This window comes from Pinus tabuliformis, chromosome 8 (genome assembly GCF_031772625.1).
Source record: "Pinus tabuliformis cultivar Carrire ecotype Pingquan chromosome 8, CPIR1, whole genome shotgun sequence".
Taxonomy (NCBI): domain Eukaryota; kingdom Viridiplantae; phylum Streptophyta; class Pinopsida; order Pinales; family Pinaceae; genus Pinus; species Pinus tabuliformis.
Window position 1 is genome coordinate 1115058308 of NC_142294.1, and position 20200 is coordinate 1115078507.

At 38.6% G+C, this 20200-nt stretch overlaps 1 protein-coding gene across 2 annotated transcripts in view; it reads right to left on the minus strand.

Moving 5' to 3' along the window:
* The window catches only part of LOC149239248 (NAD-dependent malic enzyme, mitochondrial-like), a 525613-nt gene that overhangs the window by 187214 nt on the left and 318199 nt on the right, over nucleotides 1-20200 (minus strand). For both annotated transcript variants that reach the window (XM_089373361.1, XM_089373362.1), the window contains exons 7-8: nucleotides 14237-14340; nucleotides 14057-14140 (exon numbers count right to left, since the gene is read on the minus strand). In XM_089373361.1, the coding sequence (XP_089229487.1) occupies nucleotides 14057-14140; nucleotides 14237-14340 (188 nt within the window). The remainder of the gene's footprint in view (nucleotides 1-14056; nucleotides 14141-14236; nucleotides 14341-20200) is intronic.

The window sequence follows — 20200 nt, forward strand, 5'->3', positions numbered from 1 at the left end:
AGCATTAGAGGTAGCTTCAGCGTCAAGGGGTATCTAAACTTACCAACATGTCAGTCTTTGGGTGGCTTTTCAGTTGCTTACTTCTTAGCAACTGAGTTGCAGTGCAGTAGTTAGCAGTGACTGTGCTATGGGCAGCATGTTGTAGCATATTGAAAGGGAGTTGCAGTACAGATGCAACAGTTACAGTGGCAGTGGCAGTGTCATGGGCAGCGGTACAGAGTGCAACAACGCATTGGATGAGGGGCAGTAGGCTGAGCATCAACAGTGCAGAGGACCGATGCCATGGATCAGTGTGATACTTTTGTTGGGAAGTATTGCTAGAGCACATTCCTTGCTAAGAGGGAGTGTTGATTTTTGGGTAGCATCGAATGTGCTCTAGCTCCGAAATTTTGTGGAGGGGCTAGAACACATGAGATCTCCAAGACCTAGAAATCTTTGGTGAAATTCCATGGCCGTTGATTTCTCAACAGGAAAAGTATAAAAGGAGGCTTGGGGTCAATTAGAGAATACACACAGTGAGAGCAACACTTGAGCTAAATCGAAATTCTAGGGCGTGGTTTGCTGAGAATTTCGAAGTGAGATTCTGGTGTAGAGGGGCAATTTGGCTAAGGGACTTCTGTCCAAGGCCGAGAATACATAGCAGAGAGGTAGAGCAGCACCAAGGAGAGACAATGCAGCTCCAGAAAGGGTGACACAGAAGTTGGATTGCTGACGCAGTCACTTAGAGGCAGCGTTGGGGTTTCTGTGAGGCAAGTCGGGCATCAGTTTAGCAGATTGATTTGTTAGCCAGGAAGGCTCATTCGGAGGGTGACGCAGTTCCAGTGCAGAGCTGGGAGCAACCATTGCTACACAGCACTAGGGACAGCGCAGTCACCTGTGGGGTTTATTCATCCAGTTGCTGGATCTGCCAAAATATCTGTCTCCGGATAGAGGTACTTCTGCTAGGTTTATTCTCTGTTGGGTGAGCCGAATTTGGCACCCTAGTTGTATTCAAAAATCTACTTAATAATAAAACCCTCATATCTGCTGCACTAGTTTTCCCGCATTGGGTTTTTCCGGGGACGTTAAGTCCAAAAAATAAGTGTCCTTTTTATGGTTGATTCATTTATTTTTCAGTACTTGATCTATATATTGATGTAGGTTGCAGTGTATTTGCATTAATATTTTCTAAATATTTCTAAAAATAACTTGTTAAATGAAGAACACAAGTAGGTAATGCAAATCAGTTTACTGTAGTAGGATTTTTGGTTGTTAGATTCAGAAATTTTCACAGGAATGACATCATTTGGGAACCTGTTATTCTTTGTAGGAGATTCTCCATATTGGGCAAGGGATAATTGTCCTTTAGACACGCACGATTGAGATCCCGCAAGTCAATACATCCTAATGTTACCAGTCATTTTACGGGTGATCACAGGGTCAGAGATCTAGGACGAATGTTGTATAGGGGCTATTATCTTGTATGGACCATCCTTTGGAGCTTTTCCTTGACCAAAAGTGCAAGCTCGGGGTTTATTCTTCTCAATTTTTGCTTAACAGGTTTGGCGACCTCCTTGAAAGGGATAGTATGTTGGATGACCTCAGGGCTATAAGCTTTCAAATCGTCATAAGACCAAGCAAACACATCCTTGAATTCCCTCAATAATTTCTCTATGAGACGCTACAAGAGCCCGAGGGACAGTGGATGGTACACTTCGTCTATAGGAGGGTGCCTGGACTCCGTGTTATGTCCAGGCGTATCCTCAGGAGTTGGGATAGCGTATTTCACTATATGGCCTGGCAGGGGCATGGCAGATTGGCATGCCTGGAACATGTTCTTAGCACTTGGGGTCCACTTATGGGGGACATACTAGGGTTAGATATGAGGGTTGAATAGGTTCTAGCAGGTAATAGTGCTACGCAGCAACAACCCATAGGGAGCGGGAGTTGTGAGCTCCCAGTATGGTTAGGGGATCCAGGGATCCCGTTGGCAAGAGGATCACTCCACTTATCGATGGGCAGGGTTACGATGGAGGGCGATCCAAATTGTTTCCAGGATGACACATGAGGAGTCATTGAGACCTTTGTCACAGGTTGTCCTGGGCGGTTGTTCATAGCGCTGATCATGACAAATATAGTGATCGAGTGTTACCAGAGAGGAGGGTCCAGTACGAGCATGTTGAGCAGTCGAACATGACCAGGGTGTCACTATGGCAGCAGAATAGGTTCCTTCTGCGACGAGCAGGGGATTCTGGCATAGCATGGCTGAGTAGTCCAACTACCTGTAGAGGTGAGTTGGTTTCTACATGGGAAGGTCATCCAAATCTTCTATTTGGTTTTAGTGACTCCTTAATGGTGTGGGGAACTTCACCGGTGTGGTAGGGTGATCGGCAAGAGGGTTCAATCCCACCAGGATTGGATTTCATCTTTAGGAGTCCACCCCTGAAGTGCACGAGAGGGACTATTCGATAGAGCAGTTTCATGAGGAGATGATCAGGATCATATACTACCATGACGCTCTACTTAGTGGCATCATGTAGAGGCCATTGGGAGCCTATGATGAGCTGGACAACGAGTGGAGCGGGGCATGCTTCACACCAATTAGGATGACTTGGGATCCTGGCAAGACAAGGCAGAAATCAAAGATGACTCGGTGGTACATTTGGGAGCCCGGTATTATGTGCAGAGACTGTTGGGGTCAACGGATCGAGAGGGTGCTTGTTCAAGCATTGCTTGAGGACAAACAATTTTTGGTGGGGAGGATTGTAATGTCCCCAATTAAATTAATTTTTCTAAAATGAATTTCTATTTTTGCAATTGGGTGTTGGGAAATATTTTGGCATGTAAACTTAGGAAAAGTGGGTGGAGGGAGTCCCCAGTTAATTTTTGGAGAGATGGAGGCCACCAACATTAGAGAAAAGGAAAGATTAAATTGGTAGTCGGATGTGGGGCCAACCAGAAGGGGGAATTTGAACCCCTTAGGAAAATTGAATTGCTAAGGGAAGGAGGTCGAAATATTAGATGGAGGGACCCACATGAGAAGGCAAGAAGAAATTATAAATAGAAGGAGCATAGAAGCTATTGGGGGTCTTTTTGTTCACTCATCCATTTCCTTTATTGCTCAAGTTGTTTAGTGGGTCACTAGTGCTTCTTAGCACAGAGTTCTCCAAGGGGAGAATTCACCATTCTTTCGATGGATTTTGAGTGCCACCCTAGAAAGGCAAGCTATTGCTACGTTCATGAGAGGGTTGTGGAGTATTGCAACACATTTCAGCAAATTCCTTCAGCCAATTCATACTCCAGGGAGGACGCAATAGAGAAATATTACCACTCATTTCAGCTAGCTTCCTAGGGTATTTTGCTGGGAGAAAATCAGTGGAGTTGCTTGAGGGATAGCTCAGCCTTTGTCAAAATTTTTGGAGCTGGAGGTGACTACTATTGAGGGGAACAAATTTATCTTCCTAGGGCCTATGGAGGGGGTCACTAGACAACGTTTTTTGTGGAGTTGTGTTCAACTATCTTGTGCCAAGATTTGATGTAAACCCTCTCCCCTACATCCGAGAAAATTCCCTATACCATTCTTAATGTAGATTGAGGAGAAATAAGGAGAGTTTGCAACAGATAGAGACATAGGGGACGCAATGTTGCTTTTTGGTAGCATCGGATGTATGGTAGCCTTGAAATTTGGAGGAGAGGCTAAGGCACATGAGATCTCTAAGCCCCAGAAATTGTCTTGAGAAATTCCACCCAGATGAGGAATTATTAGAATAATTAATATTTTCAATGGGTTCCTAAGTCTAAACTCAGGAAAATAAAAATATTAATGGGTATTAATAAAGGTAAGGGTGAGAAGCTTCTAAAAAACGAGGATCAAGTCTGTTTTAATCTTAGCCGTTGATTAGAGACTTAATCTCGGTCATTGGTACATCAACAGGAAATGTATAAGAGAAGACGACTTGAGGATCATTTGGAGACACACTGAGAGACACTCAGTATCTCAAGGAAAATCGATTCTCAAGGAGATCGATTTCAAAGGGAGAGTTGCAGGGTGGAGGAAGAGGAGGGCATCAACAGCAGGCAATCATTGAGGAGGAGGTGACATAAGGACAGTGGGAGACAGCGCAGAGAGAGACGTAGTCCTCACACAAGCTGACGCAAAGGGACATAGAGCCACTCAGAGCCACGTTGAGCCACGCTGGGTGACACAGAGGTGACACAAGAGTGGGAGCAGGGTCTCCAAAGTGTCAAAGGGAAAGTCTCAAGTGTTTTCTTTCAGTTTCTCTGTAAAATCATTCGTTGTAAAAGCAATTACTGTTGAAGATTAATAAAGCCCTCATTCACTACATTAGTTTTCCCGCATTGGGTTTTTTCGGGGACAATTGTCCAAAAACAACTACGTTGATGTGATTGGTTCTTGTGCATGTATTTTTCTCTAGGTAAATGTGTGATAACTGCAGTAGAATTTATTTTAGTATTTGTTGAAGGGATTTCGTAAATAACTTATTGTGAATAATAAGTAGGTGAAATAAATCAGTTGCTGCAGTAGAATTTCAGTTTAGAAATTCTCACGTGGTATTGGAGCAGAGATCCAACAACAGGAGAGGAAAATCGACTATGGGTCAAGAGCATGATGCAAAGGCATCCACTGAAGGGGACTCGCGCAGATTTCCAAAAGAATGCATAAGGGACATGAATTACAATTATTCTATGTTAGCTTCCAGATTGGAAGAAGAATTCGCTTGCTTAGCAAGCTCAGCCTCCTCCAAGGTTTGGTATATAGGCAGTGGAGCTTCCTGGCATGTGACAGGAAATCCAAGAATGTTTTTCAGATTATCAGGAAGAAAGAATGAATTTTTAGATCACGATGGGAAATAAGGCAAGTGTATCCCAGTAGGAAGAGGTACTATAGTCTTTCAAACCGAAGCAGGAGAGCGGCTTCAAGCAACCAATGTGTTGCATGTGCTAGGATTGGGGATGAACTTACTCTTTGTATCTCAACTTCAAAACAAGGGCTATGATGTTTTCTTCACTAAGGAGAAAGTATATGTCAAACGCCCGAGTTGGAAAAAGAAAGCCCAGATAGGAATTAGAAGTAACAGGTTGTACAGGTTAGAACTAGAATCACCAATGGCACTGATAGGCAGTAATGGAGACAAAGATTTGAATGAACAATGGCACAAGAGGTTGGGACACTTACACCATGGGGCTCTGAGAATTCTCAGGAAAACAGTATCAAGAGTTCAGAGGGTGCACTCTGGGCAAGTATGCCAAAGCAGTGTTTTCCAGAAGTAACAGTAGGGCGAAGAGTGTGCTAGGATTGATACACTCAGACATCTGCGGACTGATGTGCACAAAAGCTCTTAGTGGTGTTGAATACTTCATCACCTTCATCGATGACCATTCCAGGAAGACTTGGATCTACTTTCTGAAAACCAAGGATGAGGTTTTTGGTCGATTCAAAGAGTTCAAGGCTCTAGTGGAGAATCTGATAGGAAAGAAGATAAAAGTGTTGCGCTCAGACAATGGTGGAGAGTATGTTGACAAGGACTTCATCGATTTTTTCACTAAGGAAGGCATCAAAAGAGAGTGGATAGCTCCCTACAATCCAAAGCAGAATGGAGTAGCAGAAAGGAAAAACAGGACTATTGTGGAAGCAGCTAGGGCAATGTTGTATGATTAGGATATGCCTAAATTCCTGTGGGCAGAAGCATGCAGCGTGGCAGTTTATGTCCATAACAGGACTCCAAACAAGGCATTGGGCAAAATCACTCCGGAAAATGTCTTCAATGGGAAGACACCTGAAGTCAATCATTTTAGGATATTTGGGAGTGTTGACCACTACCGATCAACTACCCATAACAGTACACCCCCCTTTTCTTTGCAAAAAGGGTAGCGCTTGATCGACATGTCCGTGCCATTCTACAGTGATCGACAACTTGATCAATTCATGTTGTAAGCCCAATCTGCATGTATAAATTGTAAATAATCTTAGCAGATATGAGTCTGTCTGTAAATTGCCTAGGTGGACCTAATTTTCTAAGTGATGATCTACGTCCCGGAAGGTTTTTCGTCTCACCGATCCATGATCGGCAGAGTTTTCCTTCAGCCTAACCCCAAAGCCGGGATGGATTTTGTCATTAGAATCTTAGGAGAATCCTAGTGTGTTAATCAGCTAGATTATAGTTGTATCACAGAACTGGGTGGTTTATGAGGGTATATGTCAAATGGGTTCGCCCCCTTGAGATGTAAAGTTGTAAAAGTCATGATGTAAAGTGTCTTGAGGGCTAGAAAATGTTTTAATCCCCTCATAAGTCCTAAGTCCTAGGTCCTAGGTGTTTTTTTCCAAAGGCTAGGTTCGAAGATCCATTTAAAAATAAATTAAAAATTAAAAAATTAAAAAATAAAATAAAATAAATAAATAAAAATTTAAATAAAAATAATAAAATAAAGCAAAAACCCTAAAAATAATAAAATAATAATATTTTTGAGTAAATAAATGCAAATTTTCATTTTTAAATGAATTAACTAATTCGACAGATGAGATTAAGAGATATCTTGATTCTCATCGACGGTCGAGATCATTTCAACATGGATCACTCGAACTAGCCGTTGGGATTTCTTTTTCTTTAAATAGGGTCCTAGGGGTCATTTGAATTCATTCGATCTGTGAGTCTTGTGCTGAAGAAGCTCTCTTGCAATCTGTTTCTGGTTAATAAAATAAGACTTTGGGGTTCAAATCTTGCTGGTGTTACTCTCTGGAAGTGCTGTGAGCTGTTTTATTTTCTGCATATTTTATTTTTCAGCCATTAATAACAGCTTATTTTAGAGTATTGTGAGCACAGGGATCTTGTTCACTTACTAGGGTTTTAATGGTATTAGGGTTTCTGGAGTAATGGCAGGTATCTCCATTGCTTTTTGAGATCTAGTATTATTTTCTCTCTCTTTACTGATGGTTGAAGTGAGCTGTGCAGGAAACCCTTATTAAAGAAGATTAGCGGGTGTTTGGGGAAGTTCTCGGCTGAACCAGCCAACTCCCGCAAGCATTTTTCTTGCTGAGCCCAGCTGGTTTTGATCTTGGGTCTATCATTCAGTTTATTTTTCTAATTTGCATGAGAGATTTTCTGAAGTTCTTCATAGTGAAAATCTGAAATTTTCTGAAAATATTACTGCTGTTATTGCTAAATCTGGCTGTTTTAGAGCTATAAATTTTACGATTTTATATCAGTTTTGAAGGGTTTTTCATTTAAATCTTTGCATATACTTTCCGGATTTTGTTTTCCATTTGCAGGTCTAAGACAAAATTTCTTGTGGAAAAATTAAGTTTTGCAGGGTCACTGTTTCGCTGTCCAGGGGTTTTTCAGATCTGGAAAAATTTTCACATCGGTTTCATTTGATAATCAGCTCCTGAGTTCTCACTGTCAGATCATCATTCAGCAAACTTGCAAATCGCTGCCCCTTTTTCCTCCAGCGTCCTGCATATCTATCCACCTGCATACTGCCATATCTCTGCCCATCGTCAACTTTCTTTCTCCCTACGCAGCTCTTTCTCCAGGCCATTCTCTCCATCCGTGCAGCCCTTTCTTTTTCTTGCTCACACTAATCAAATCTTATAAAGCGCTACCCAATGTTTCACTCCTGCTACGCATGATTCAACATTTCTATGTGCTAAACTCTCCGTCTATGCATTGCTTCTCTGCAATTCTCAGTTAATTTGCAGCCAGCACTCCATTGTTTAACCTGCACACTCATACACGTCGCCGTCACCAAGCCGTCTTTAAATCTGAGCAGCAAAATCGAAAATCTGTGTGCATGGAGCATTACGATTTGGATGAACCCGCATTTGGTTAGCGCGTCGGCTGTCAAGAAAATACCCATGCGTTTTTTCTTTCAATCACTGTCGTCCTGCATTGCACCTTCTCCTTGCCGCCATTACATCTGCAGCTCCAGCTACCCCTGCGTTCCTGTGCTATCCTCCATTCACCTCGTAGCTACCGTCACAAGCAAGAGAATGTTTCAATTTTTTTTTTTATACAGGCCAGGCATTGTGGGTCTGATCAGTGTGGTTATATATAATTGCTGGAGGCCGCGAACCGACAAAAGACATTCATCCACCATCGAAGAAGCACTCTGCTGGTTAAATCCTGTGATCGCATCTTTCACTTGCAGATTGGGTGAGTTTCTGAAGTGTTACGCGTGAAACCTTCCTCTGCCTGCGCACGAAGAATCGTTCTCGGTTTTACACGACTGCGTTTTAGTTTCGAAACTTCAGGTATGCGGCATATCATTTTTTTGGGCCCTCAGCGTGAGTAAGAGTTGAGCGTTTGTTTTATATTTCTTTCACATTATAGTTTAGAACTTTAGTTAGTTTGAGTTTTTAGTTTGATTTGATTTTTTTTATTATTATATGGTTAGACTTTAGATTTTAAATTTAAATGTTAGGCTTTGTTTTCATTAGATTAATTTTAGTTTAGTTTTAAATTTATTTAAATATAAAAAATAAAAATATATATATATATATATTTAAAATAAAAAATAAAAATAAAAATGGGAAAGAAAATTTTGACTTTCATTTAAATTTTTATTTTAACTTAGGTGCTCCAGATGTATATTCTAGATTCAAATTTAGATTTAAGTTTAGTTTTGTAGATTAAGTTAGAATTAAATTTTTGTTTAGTTTTGTTTTATTAAATTTTAGATTCAGAAATATAAAAATAAAAAGCTTAAAAAGAGTCCCTTTGTTTATGTAGATTTTAATTATTTTCTAATTTTAGATTTAATAATTTTTTTTTATTTTAGTTTTAGACTAGATCTTAGTTTTATTAAAGTTTTGTTTTTAGATCTAAAAAAAAAAAAAAGAGGGAAATGTATTTTGCAATTTCAGTTTTAGCCCGGGAAATTTTTAGGTTTCATCTTTTGTGCTGAGGCTAATATTTTGGCGTGGGAGTTAATGTTTATCGTGTTTAAATGTTCATTTCAAGATTTACTGCATATATGTGATCTCTGGTGGTTGTTTAAAGCATTTACTCTTTTAAATTGCTAAGCTATTGAGCCTTTATGGTTATCTTGTATCTGGCAAAAGTTAAGCTTTTCATGATAAATGATTGCTCTTCATGGTTTATATTGCTGCAGTATCTGATACTTAATCGATTAAACATTAACTCCACAAGGCACTGGTCTATTAACTTCTAAATCAAGTAAGTGTTGGTTTCCTTTCGTGTCTCCTAACCCAACTGGTTCACAGTTGGTCACCCATTTCCCTATAGGGTCTACCCCCCTTAGCCGCAGGAGACAGGCTTAAATGAAGAGATCGAGGATCAGGGTGACAGCCCCCCGGTCTAAGCGTTGTCGTGTCAATCTGTGCGACAATAGGGAGTTTAGCATATTGTCGTATACCCAAACAAGTCGGGTACAGAGGACTTCATTGGTGCACCCAGGAATAATAAAAGGGAGCGAAGACAGCCAGACAGATACCAGGCCTTAGTAGCTCAAGTTGGGGAACCTTCTAGTTTTCAGGAGGCCGTTCAGCATCAAGTATGGGTAGATGCTATGGTGGAGGAATACAACTCTATAATGGTCAATGATGTCTGGGAAGTGGTACCTAGGCCTCAGGACAGGTCAGTGGTAGGTTCGAGATGGATCTACAAGGTCAAATATGCTGCAGACAGCAGTGTGGAGAAATACAAAGTCAGGTTTGTGGCTAAGGGGTATGTTGAGAAGGAAGGCATAGACTACGGAGAAACCTTCTCCCCAGTAACCAGGTATACTTATATTAGAACCGTGATATCTCTTGCAGCTCAGATGGGGTGGTAGATTGATCAGATGGATGTCAAGATGACATTCTTGAACGGGGTAATAGAAGAGGAAGTATACATTGAACAGCTAGAGGATTTTGAGAAACATGAGAAGAAATCTCATGTATGCATATTAAAGAAAGCCTTGTATGGGCTTAAACAGGCACCTAGAGCATGGTACGGTCGAATTGATGGCTACTTGCAAAAGATCGGGTTCGACAACAGTGACATAGACCCAATCTCTACTATCTTGTCATAGAGAATGAGCCTCTAATCCTAGTGTTATATGTGGACGATATTTTCCTCACAAGATCATCCAGGCTCATCAAAGACTGCAAGAACCTAGCCACACAATTCAACATGAAGGATTTGGGATAGATCCATTATTTCCTGGGGTTGGATGTTTGGCAGCACAAGGGTGAGATCTTCCTTGGACAAGGGAGATATGCTATAGAGATCTTGAAGAGATTCAGGTTGCAGGACTGTAGACCTATGGCTACTCCAATGATCACCAACTAGAAGAAGATTGATGCATAAGAAGATAAAGACATTGATCCCACCTTGTACAGGCAGCTTATAGGGTCCCTGATGTATCTGGTCAATACCAGGCCAAACATTTGTTACGCTGTCAACACCCTTAGTCAGTTCATGGTGGAACTCAAGAGGGCGCACTGAGCAACAACCAAACATATTCTTAGGTATATACAAAGAACAGTTAAGCATGGACTATTGTACACCTGAGGCAATGGCATCAGGTTGAGTGGGTTCACTTACGCAAATTGCGCTGGAAGTTCAGTAGATCGGAAAAGTACAATTGGGTATTGTTTCAACATTGGATCAGGAATGACCTCCTGGTGTAGTAGGAAACAAAAATCCGTGGCTTTCAGCTCAACTGCAGCAGAATATATGGCAACTAGCACAGTTTCGTGCGAAGCCATATGGCTTAGGAAATTGCTTGTGAATCTATTCAGGAGAAGGATGGAAGCGACTAGGATCTTGTGTGATAATCAAAGTTGCATCAAGCTCTCTGAAAATCCAGTATTTCATGATCAGTCGAAGCACATTGTTATCAAGTGTTCCTTTGTCAGAAACTGTGTCTAACGAGGAGCAGTACAGTTGAGGTACACTCCCACATGAGAACAAGTGGCAAATATCCTCACCAAGGCTCTAGGAAGAACAAAGTTCGTTTATTTCAGAGAGAAGATGGAGATGGTGAAGAATCTATTTCAGTAGGAGAAATGGATAAGTGTTGGGAGTTGCAGTGCAGCAATTAGCAATGGCAGTGCTATGGGCAGCATGATGCAGCATGACTAAGAGGGAACTGCAGTACAGAGGTAGCAGTGGCAGTGGCAGCGTCATGGGCAGCAGTATGGGAAACAACAGTGTAGTGGATATGGGGCAGTAGGCTAAGCATTAGCACAGGTACCGATGTTGAAGATCGGTGTGATACTTCTATGGTGAAAGCATTGCTAGAGCACATTCCTCGCTAAGAGGGAGTGTTGATTTTGGTAACATCGAATGTGCGCTAGCCTTGAAATTTGGAGGAGAGGCTAAGGCACATGAGATCTCCAAGACCCAGAAATCGTTTTGAGAAATTCCACCCGGATGAGTAGTTATTAAAATAATTAATATTTTTAATGGGTTCCAAAGTATAAACTTAAGAAAATAAAGATATTAATGGGTATTAATAAAGATAAGGGTGAGAAGCTTCTAAGAGACAAGGATCAAGTCTGTTTTAATCTTAGCCGTTGATTAGAGACTTAATCTCGGCCGTTGATATATCAACAGGAAAAGTATAAGAGAATACTTGAGGATCATTTGGAGACACACCGACAGATACTCAATATCTCAAGAAAAATCGATTCTCAAGAAGGAGATTGATTTCAGAGGGAGAGTTGCAGGGTGGAGGAAGAGGAGGGCATCAACAACAGGCAGTGACTGAGGAGGAGGTGACGCAAGGACAGTGGGAGACAACGCAGAGAGAGACACAGTCCAAAGGAGAGACGTAGCCCTCACGCAGGGTGACGCACAGGGACACAGAACCACTCAGAGCCACGCTGAGCCACGTAGAGTGACGCAAAGGTGACGCAGGAGTGGGAGCAAGGTCTCCAAAGTGTCAGAAAGTCTCAAAGGGAAAGTCTCAGGTGTTTTCTTCAAGTTTCTCTGTAAAATCATTCCTTGTAAAAGCAATTGCTGTTGAAGATTAATAAATCCCTCATCTGTTGCACCGGTTTTCCCGCATTGGGTTTTTCCAGGAACAATTGTCTGAAAATAACTGCGTTGATGTGATTGGTTCTTGTGCATGTATTTTTCTTTGGGTAATTGTGTGATAACTGTAGTAGAATTTATTTTAGTATTTGCTGAAGGGATTTCATAAATAACTTATTGTGAATAATAAGTAGGTGAAATAAATCAATTGCTGCAGTAGAATTTCAGTTTAGAAATTCTCACACGCAGTCTTTACTTAGAAGGGCGTAATACCAATTTTGGGTAATTCCGGGAGGTCGAAATTAGCTCAAAACATTTTTGGGTTTTGTTGGTCAGAGGTCAAGGAGTTGGCTCCTAATTTTGCAGAATTTTTGGGGAAGTTTTGGTGCTCCCAACAACAGAATTATTTGGCAGTCTATGGGGTGGAGACTCAGAGAGAGCTCAAATTTTGGGTCCCAGATGGTCAGAAGAATTTGCCACAACCCTTTCTGGGTTTTTCTTGGTTTTTGACAAGGATCTCAGAAATAATTTGGCAGAATTTTAGGGGCAGATTTGGGGTGTCAAACAGGGGTCCCAACTCAGCCAGCAGTGTACTTCTTCAAGGGCCAGCGCAATCATTTGTTTGGGAGCTTCCTGCATCATTTGGGCAGCTGATATTCATCCAGCTGGGGCTTGTAGCTTGATCTAAGCAAGCCCATGTGCACTCACTCCAATCTATTTTGTACTCCTTTAAATATATAATAAAATTGGCCCATTTTGGTGTTTCTGGCTCATTTCTAGTTCTCTGATCTGTGTACATTTTCATTGTGTTGAATTTGTTGCATTCGCTTGATTATCACTATTAATTTTCCATTTGGAACATTACACAGGTGCACACTTTCCATCCCATTTGTACTCAGATTTCCATGATTATCAATAAAATGGCTTAGATTCATTATTTCTGCATTATGGAGTTCTAATTGGTACTGCATGTAATGTGTTCAGATTTTACATGTTATAGTTGTGTTGTAGCCAATTCATGTTTTGGTATTTCACTGTAAATTTCTAGTTAGAATATTATAGAATCTAACCCTAATGTTTTAGGGAAAATTTAAAATTGTTAAAGATTCATTATCTATGTTGTTTTCCTAAATTTATGCTGGGAAAACGCGTGGTGAAAAGCTATCCTTGCATTAATTTGAGGTCATTTCACATAAAATTGTGTTAGAATTGAGGTGTTTCTATAGTATATAAACATAAAGAAGACAAATTATTGATGAGATAAAAGAAGCGACTTGCTTCATTGCACCTAAATCTCCTTTTTAAATCTGGATATCCAAGGTTGTATGGTCATTGTTTTAGATATTGATGTATCTATGGTGATATGAAGTGTTATATAGCATAAATACTTTCTCATCTCTCACCTAGACAAGTTTAACACATTATGATTGTTCTTATGTTCTTTCCTTTGGATACATTTTCATTGATATACATGCCTCAAGTTTCCTGGTGCAATTTGGATACGTGTTATTTACTTTATGCATGATAAAAATTCATTTTATTTCCAAGCATCACTTTCAGCACGTATAGTTTGTCTAAGATTAATACATTAAAGCTTGTCCATAATTGGCAATTTGAGATGCTCTTGCTCACACCTAGAGTTCTGACATTTTCCTCTTGAGAGTAGGTAGACTTATTCTTACCAAAGCCTTAGTCAAACCACGTCTTAGGGCACTCAATGATTTTGACTTGGCTTGACCTTTAGGGACTCCCCACTCGACTAGGACCCTTTCCATAGTTTAAAGAGTAAGGCAAGGTCAATAAGGTGACAATGGGTGGCTTTCCTAAGAGTTGCCTCTTGCCTCTCTCACTGGGTTAGGACTTTTCCTCCTAGGTGAGATTTTGAGCTACAACAAGTCTAACTAAATTATTCTACCATGTATCAGATCACTTCTTGTTATTCAAAGTCCTTTCCCTATTGGTATGCAATCTTAGATAATTAACATTCATCAAATTCACCTCACATATACATTTATTTTCATGTCAAAAGAAATAAAATATCTAATATTAGACACACTTGAGATGAACAAATATCGTACCTGAACATCATCATTAAACATTCTGTATTGATTTCGATACCGTTGTAGCAGTTTGAAAGCCCACTTGCTTTGGAAGTCCTCAAACTACATCAAAATGAAAATCTTTTCAACAATTTGCTATTTCATATTACTTTAAAGAAGCTTCCTTACAAAGACTTAAATTTCACATTGATAAGTTACCTGCACTATGACTTTTGGCCACCGTGCAAAAACTGCTTCCATGAATTCATCAATAACTGATACATATTCTTCTCCATCAAGTCTACGGATTGGCAATCCTAGATCTTCATTTCAAGGAAACATGCCAATCCTGGGAATAGTTAGTTTCATTTTTAAAATAAAAATATATGTATACTATAAAATGGCAATTCCAGCATGGATCCATTATGTAAACTTGACAAATTATAGGAAAAACAACCAAAAAGAATTACAAATTACTTCATTTGTAGCTGAAACACCTCAAAATCGTTTCTCAGCAACCATGTTTGTATTAATTTTCTTTTCATAACATGTTCTCCCCACTCCAAACCTAGACTATAATTTTCTTTTAGATAGGGCATGTATCACACAAAATAGTACTATGCTCAATATCTGTCTTCAGCCAACCATGTTGTTTCAATGTTTAGAGTGCCAATGTTGTATTATTGCCTTACGTGTCATATGTTTTCAATATCTGTCTTGAAGAGAAACTTACTCTCAAACAAAATATTCTATATGGACATTTGAAACAACACAATCTACGCAAACAACAGAATAATCATGAAAAAGTTCATTTTTGCCAAGTTGTTTAGAGCAAAAGCCAAGAGATGTACATGAGTTGGAAGCAAAAGGGCATGTGGCTGAGAAAGCTCCATTCCAAGCTCTATAAAGTAGATCATTGCCAATTGTCAAGCTTACTTTCACCTCAATATAACTTCTTCCTTCACTTTTGGCGGGCTCTCTACTAGCCAAGTGAGGTATCCCTCAATTACACAATGATTATATGGGCCTTAAGAAACTAAATCTTAATATGATTTAACCACAATATGCAAAGGCTTACTTTGTTGAAAAAATCAAATCAAGATGAAAAAATATATGTAGATATAGAAGATTAATGCTTTAGTGATATAATGTCTTATACAAGTAGATTTAGCCTTAATGTAAACATAAATCACATAAATCCACTTAGATGCAAAGTGATTAAGTGTAAGAACTAAAAAACAGATGTACAGAAAACAGTAAGGAATTTACCTACAGTTGAAGTACCTACCTGAACTGCTGCAGTTTGAAGATGCCTCTGGCTACGCTGCTCCAGTTACCGAGAGACCGAATCCACCCAGCCAGACTGAGCAGAGCCTAGCTGCTCAATCCAGTAAGCTTCTCAACAGAAGCTCACTGTCCCCCGTGCCCAGAACCTCAGAATGCTCAAGCTCTTCCAATGGCTGATTCCCTTGCCTTCCGAATTCTTCCTCCTGGTTTTCCTCCCCCTTGCTCAACCCATGACCTACGGTTTATATCCTCTGGTTTGGCGGTGGCCGCCCTCCCACCTGCAGCCACCGCTCACCCTGCTAATGCCACGCCTCCGCCTACGTAGCCCCTCCTGGTCTCAATTTAGGTCGTGAATGAAATACGCCTTTTGAAACCATATGATATTTATTAATCTTTTAAGATTACATTGTATATTCACGTATCTTTAAACATTATAACGTTTATATATATTTTTATCATATTACATTGTTTTATTTATATTTTAATATAAAGATTTATTTATATTTCTTTTAATATAAAGTTTCATTTATATTTGTTTTTAATATAAGGTTTTATAAACTTTATACTTGGACCCTTTTTTAATTAATTATTTATATTAATAATTAACCTTTATTATATTAATTTGTTGATATAATTTTATCAATAATCTGGAACATATAATATGTATATAGTCCTCTTTTATGAGCTAACCATGCATTACGCAACATTGACGAATGAGTAGAACTTCTATTCCAAGAAGTGTCATGGTATTTAGCACTTATAATCAGTTTAGTATAAAATACTAGTGCGGTGTATGCGACACATGCATATGTAGCTATCATATGCATGTACCGTATACCTGCTATTATGCTTGCGTTCTTTGTATTTATAGATGGGTTGTTATATTAAGGGTTGAGTGGATCAAACCCAAACCTGGTTTATGTTATTTAGTGAAGGCAAATTTCCATATTTGAGTTTTAGTGGTGAAAACTACTTGCTCAAACTCTTTCAATGATGTGGGATAATGCTCAAAAAGTTGATTTACGAATCTAATTTATTGAATTCAAGATGAAATTACAGTTTTGTAAACGTAAAGAACAACCCAAGTGAAATATAAATCCTTTAAGAACAAACTTAAGTTAAATCACCATTTGGTTCTAAGATATGAGAACTTTGAAATAATCTCTCATTTTCAGAGATAAGTCTAGAATATGATTAAGATAATGCTAAAGCACTCGACTTTGTAAAATTCACAAATCTGATTTATGTTATGCAATAATATATTTCAGATTTGCTTTAATGACCAAGTAACCTCAAGTGAAAGATAAAATTTGGAAATTCAAACTCAAGGTATATCAAAATTTGATTTTTAATGCATTAAACTATGTTTCCGGGAAACATGGGTTCAGGGACGGCTACGAGTATGGGGACGGGGACGGGTACGTCATTTTTTTGAAACAGGGTGCGTGGGTTCGTCGGGGGTATATTATAATTTATATATATAATATATAAATATTATATTTTATAAATTATAATATATGTGAATTTGTATATTTTTCAACTTTAAACAAAAAAACTAAAATATTTATGATTTAAACTTTAAATATTTAAACATGCACATAATTGAGCATTCAACATTCACAATGAAATTTCAAAATTTCTAGTTTGATATCAAGTGCAAATTGGAGTTTACATATTAATAAGAATCATGATATATGTCCATTGTCATACTACATTGAAAATTTGCCTTAAGGCATCTCCAAACAAGAACTAGGAAATTTTAAAATACTAAAATAAAATAGCTAATAGTGAAAAATGGCTTCCTCAAGCCATGTCATCAACATCCATGTCATCGGCATCTCACTCAGATCTTCAGTTAGTGTGCTCTCCAGGGAGGAATCACTCTCATCTTGAGGCTCCTGCTCATTGATAGTAACTGGAGGTAGCTCAATAAGGCCATCTGGTTGTATCTCCTTGTCCACACACATAGAATCATCTGCATATTGGTCCCATCTCTTGAAAGGACCCTCCTTGTACCCAGGGTCTTTTCGAGATATGAGACAAAGTGTGCTATGAATGTACACTAAGTTCTCTACGTTCTTTAAGCCCAATCTATTTCTCTTTATTGAATGGATTAAGGCATAAGTACTCCAATTCCTCTCGCAAGATGAAGAACTAGCTACCCGGAATATTAGGGGAATCCCATAAAATTAATTAAAAATTTAAAAATAAAACTAAAATGAACCCCAAAGAACCCGATTTTGGGGTTCCAAGTACCCATCATTAGGGTTTTTCGTACCCGTCAAGAGAAAATAACCCAATTTTTTTAGTGGAGAACCCGGTTCTTATGGGTTCTTCTCAAAAGAACCCATACCCGAATCCAGTACTTCGGGACGAGAACCTAGGACGGGTTCGAGAACCCCACCCCTGGGTTTGCGAACCCATGCAACATAGGTATTAAAATTAAAGGTGAGTTCAAATTATGATTTTGAAAATACAAGTATGACTAGACTTGTTTAAATTGCAAATTTTGATTTATAAACAAGGCCGCATAGCTAGCATTCCCTGTCACTTAGTTTACCTACTAATTTGTTTTGTATTATTATGATGTAATTAGTCCCAGCTAAATGTAATAATTATTCAGAAAATTGGCCGAACATAGTGTTGTTGTCATGTTGTTTCTTTTCCAAGATGTCATATAAAAATTTCGCTTTTTATTTTAATGTGCCATTTATTGAGCCAAGTGGTTCAAGAATTTTTGATGTGAGCCTTTTCTCTTTTTATAACTTTTGTATGGTGGTGTTCATGTATTTTTGCCCTACAGCTTTGTTTATATAATGTTTTATCTAAAAATATATATATATTAATTGCGGATAAAGCATCCATTTAATAATAATCATGACTTCCGAGGAGTTTCATTAGATTTTTTTCATGTACTACTCGTCATGAACATGTCATCAAAGTCATCATGGTACTATATAGATTTTGTAAATAATAATTGCATTAACTACTAATATATTATTTTTATTTTTTTTCTATTATAATATTGTAATCTTTACAATGTACATAATTGGCGAAGATAGAAATATCTATACTTTTTAAATACTTAGATATATATTATTAAAAGACAATAAAAAGACAAAAATGTATTTAGCTTATTCATTTATTTTGAATTTCACATTAAAATATGATATCTAGTTCACTGGTACTAATTACACTAAATAATGGTTTAGTGTAATCTATCTTTTTGCTTGTGGTCAATCGAGTTCTAAGCCAATAGTTTAAATAAACAATGTTTTAGTGAATTTTACGTAAATTTAAAAATTTGTAAATATCTTTATAATATATCCCAGCTATTCATTTCTTTAGCAGAGGTGGAAGGTAAATAGTAATCCATTTGTTTTCAGTTTGTCTTTTGTTTTTTTTTCTCTTAATTATGTATTGGAATCAGAAATTATATATATCTTTATAATATATCATTAAGTTATCCATTTCTTTATTTAAAAACGAGGTAAAAAATAATCATAATGTTTTTTTTTAATTAGACCATATTTTAAAATCAAAATGTTGAAATCCATATATCTAATCAAAAACATTGACCATTTTTATTTTTATTTTTCCGAAAATTTAAAGTGAAAAACTCCAAAACCTACAATGAAAACAATTAAATTTTATTAACTTGATCCAAAGTCTGGTCAAACCCTTCATCATGATTAAACGAGGATAATAACAAACTTTCAAATCTACTGAAATTGATAATATCGTTATGCTACTTTGCTAAAATTGTCTAATTTAAGAAATTATAGAGGGATAATAACAAACGTCCAGCAATCGATTTATTCAGTCAAAAGAAATTAGAATCACAGTGTTGTTTGGGTGTGTGATCCTCTTACATGTTATTCTTGTCCTTGAAATGCATTTAATCTGTAATAGTACTCCAGAATTTTCCATATGTGAGTTTTTTAAATCGACCATACTCATAAATGTAGCAGCCAGAAAAGGCCAATCGCATACGGGGCTGGTTGGATGGTCCTTACAAGCTTCTATGTCATGTCCCTTCTTAAATGTATTAGTCACGAGGTGCAGCGACACAATTTTGGCATCACTTTTGGCTTAGGAGGAAGACCCCACACGCAAAACTTAGGAACTATTGGCAATTCGACTTTATTTCTGGCAGCTAGTGGAATGTGGGGGCCACCCACATGAACAATTCGAATTGGCCAAGAGATACATTGGAGAGAATTCGAACTAGTGGAAGGTGGGGCCCACAAGAGACTAAGGGAACCCAAAGTGATAAAAGGGGAAGGAGATCTCATTTTGTAGCATTTTGATCATTTGACAAACAAACTTACCTCTGTACGCTCTGCTGCTTAGCGAGTCTACTGGCTGTTTAGCCACGACTCTTCCATAGGGAAGATTCAACCTCTACTTCGAGGGACTATCCATGCCTGCCCTAGGGAGGCTGTTCCACAGAGATTGCAGGAGTTCCAACATTGATTTACAGTTCACCTGGCCACGCAGAGGAGGGGACATGCGTACTTTCTGGGCAGCCATAAATACGCAGAAGACGATTGAGACAGCTAGGAGGTCCCTACCTTGCTGGGAGTTTCGGGAGCAGGAAAGGTAGAGGGCTAAGGACATTTTCTCGGAGTTTTGCAGCCATCTAGTCAATAATTACAGGAGTATGCTTTTTTGGGCAGAGGGACTGCGCAATGGCCTCTGGCAGCAATTTCGTGGGACTTAGGAGAGTAGCCATCTGGGCGAAGGATCATTCGGGAGAAAGGAATCAACTATCACAGGTGAAAGCAGCTTTTGAGGGGTGTTTCCAGGTGGATTTGCAGGCTGTTTCCTGCAAATCGAATTTGACAACAGTAGCCGGAGAGGGACTCCTAGGAGGTTGAAAATCCAAAATCAAAA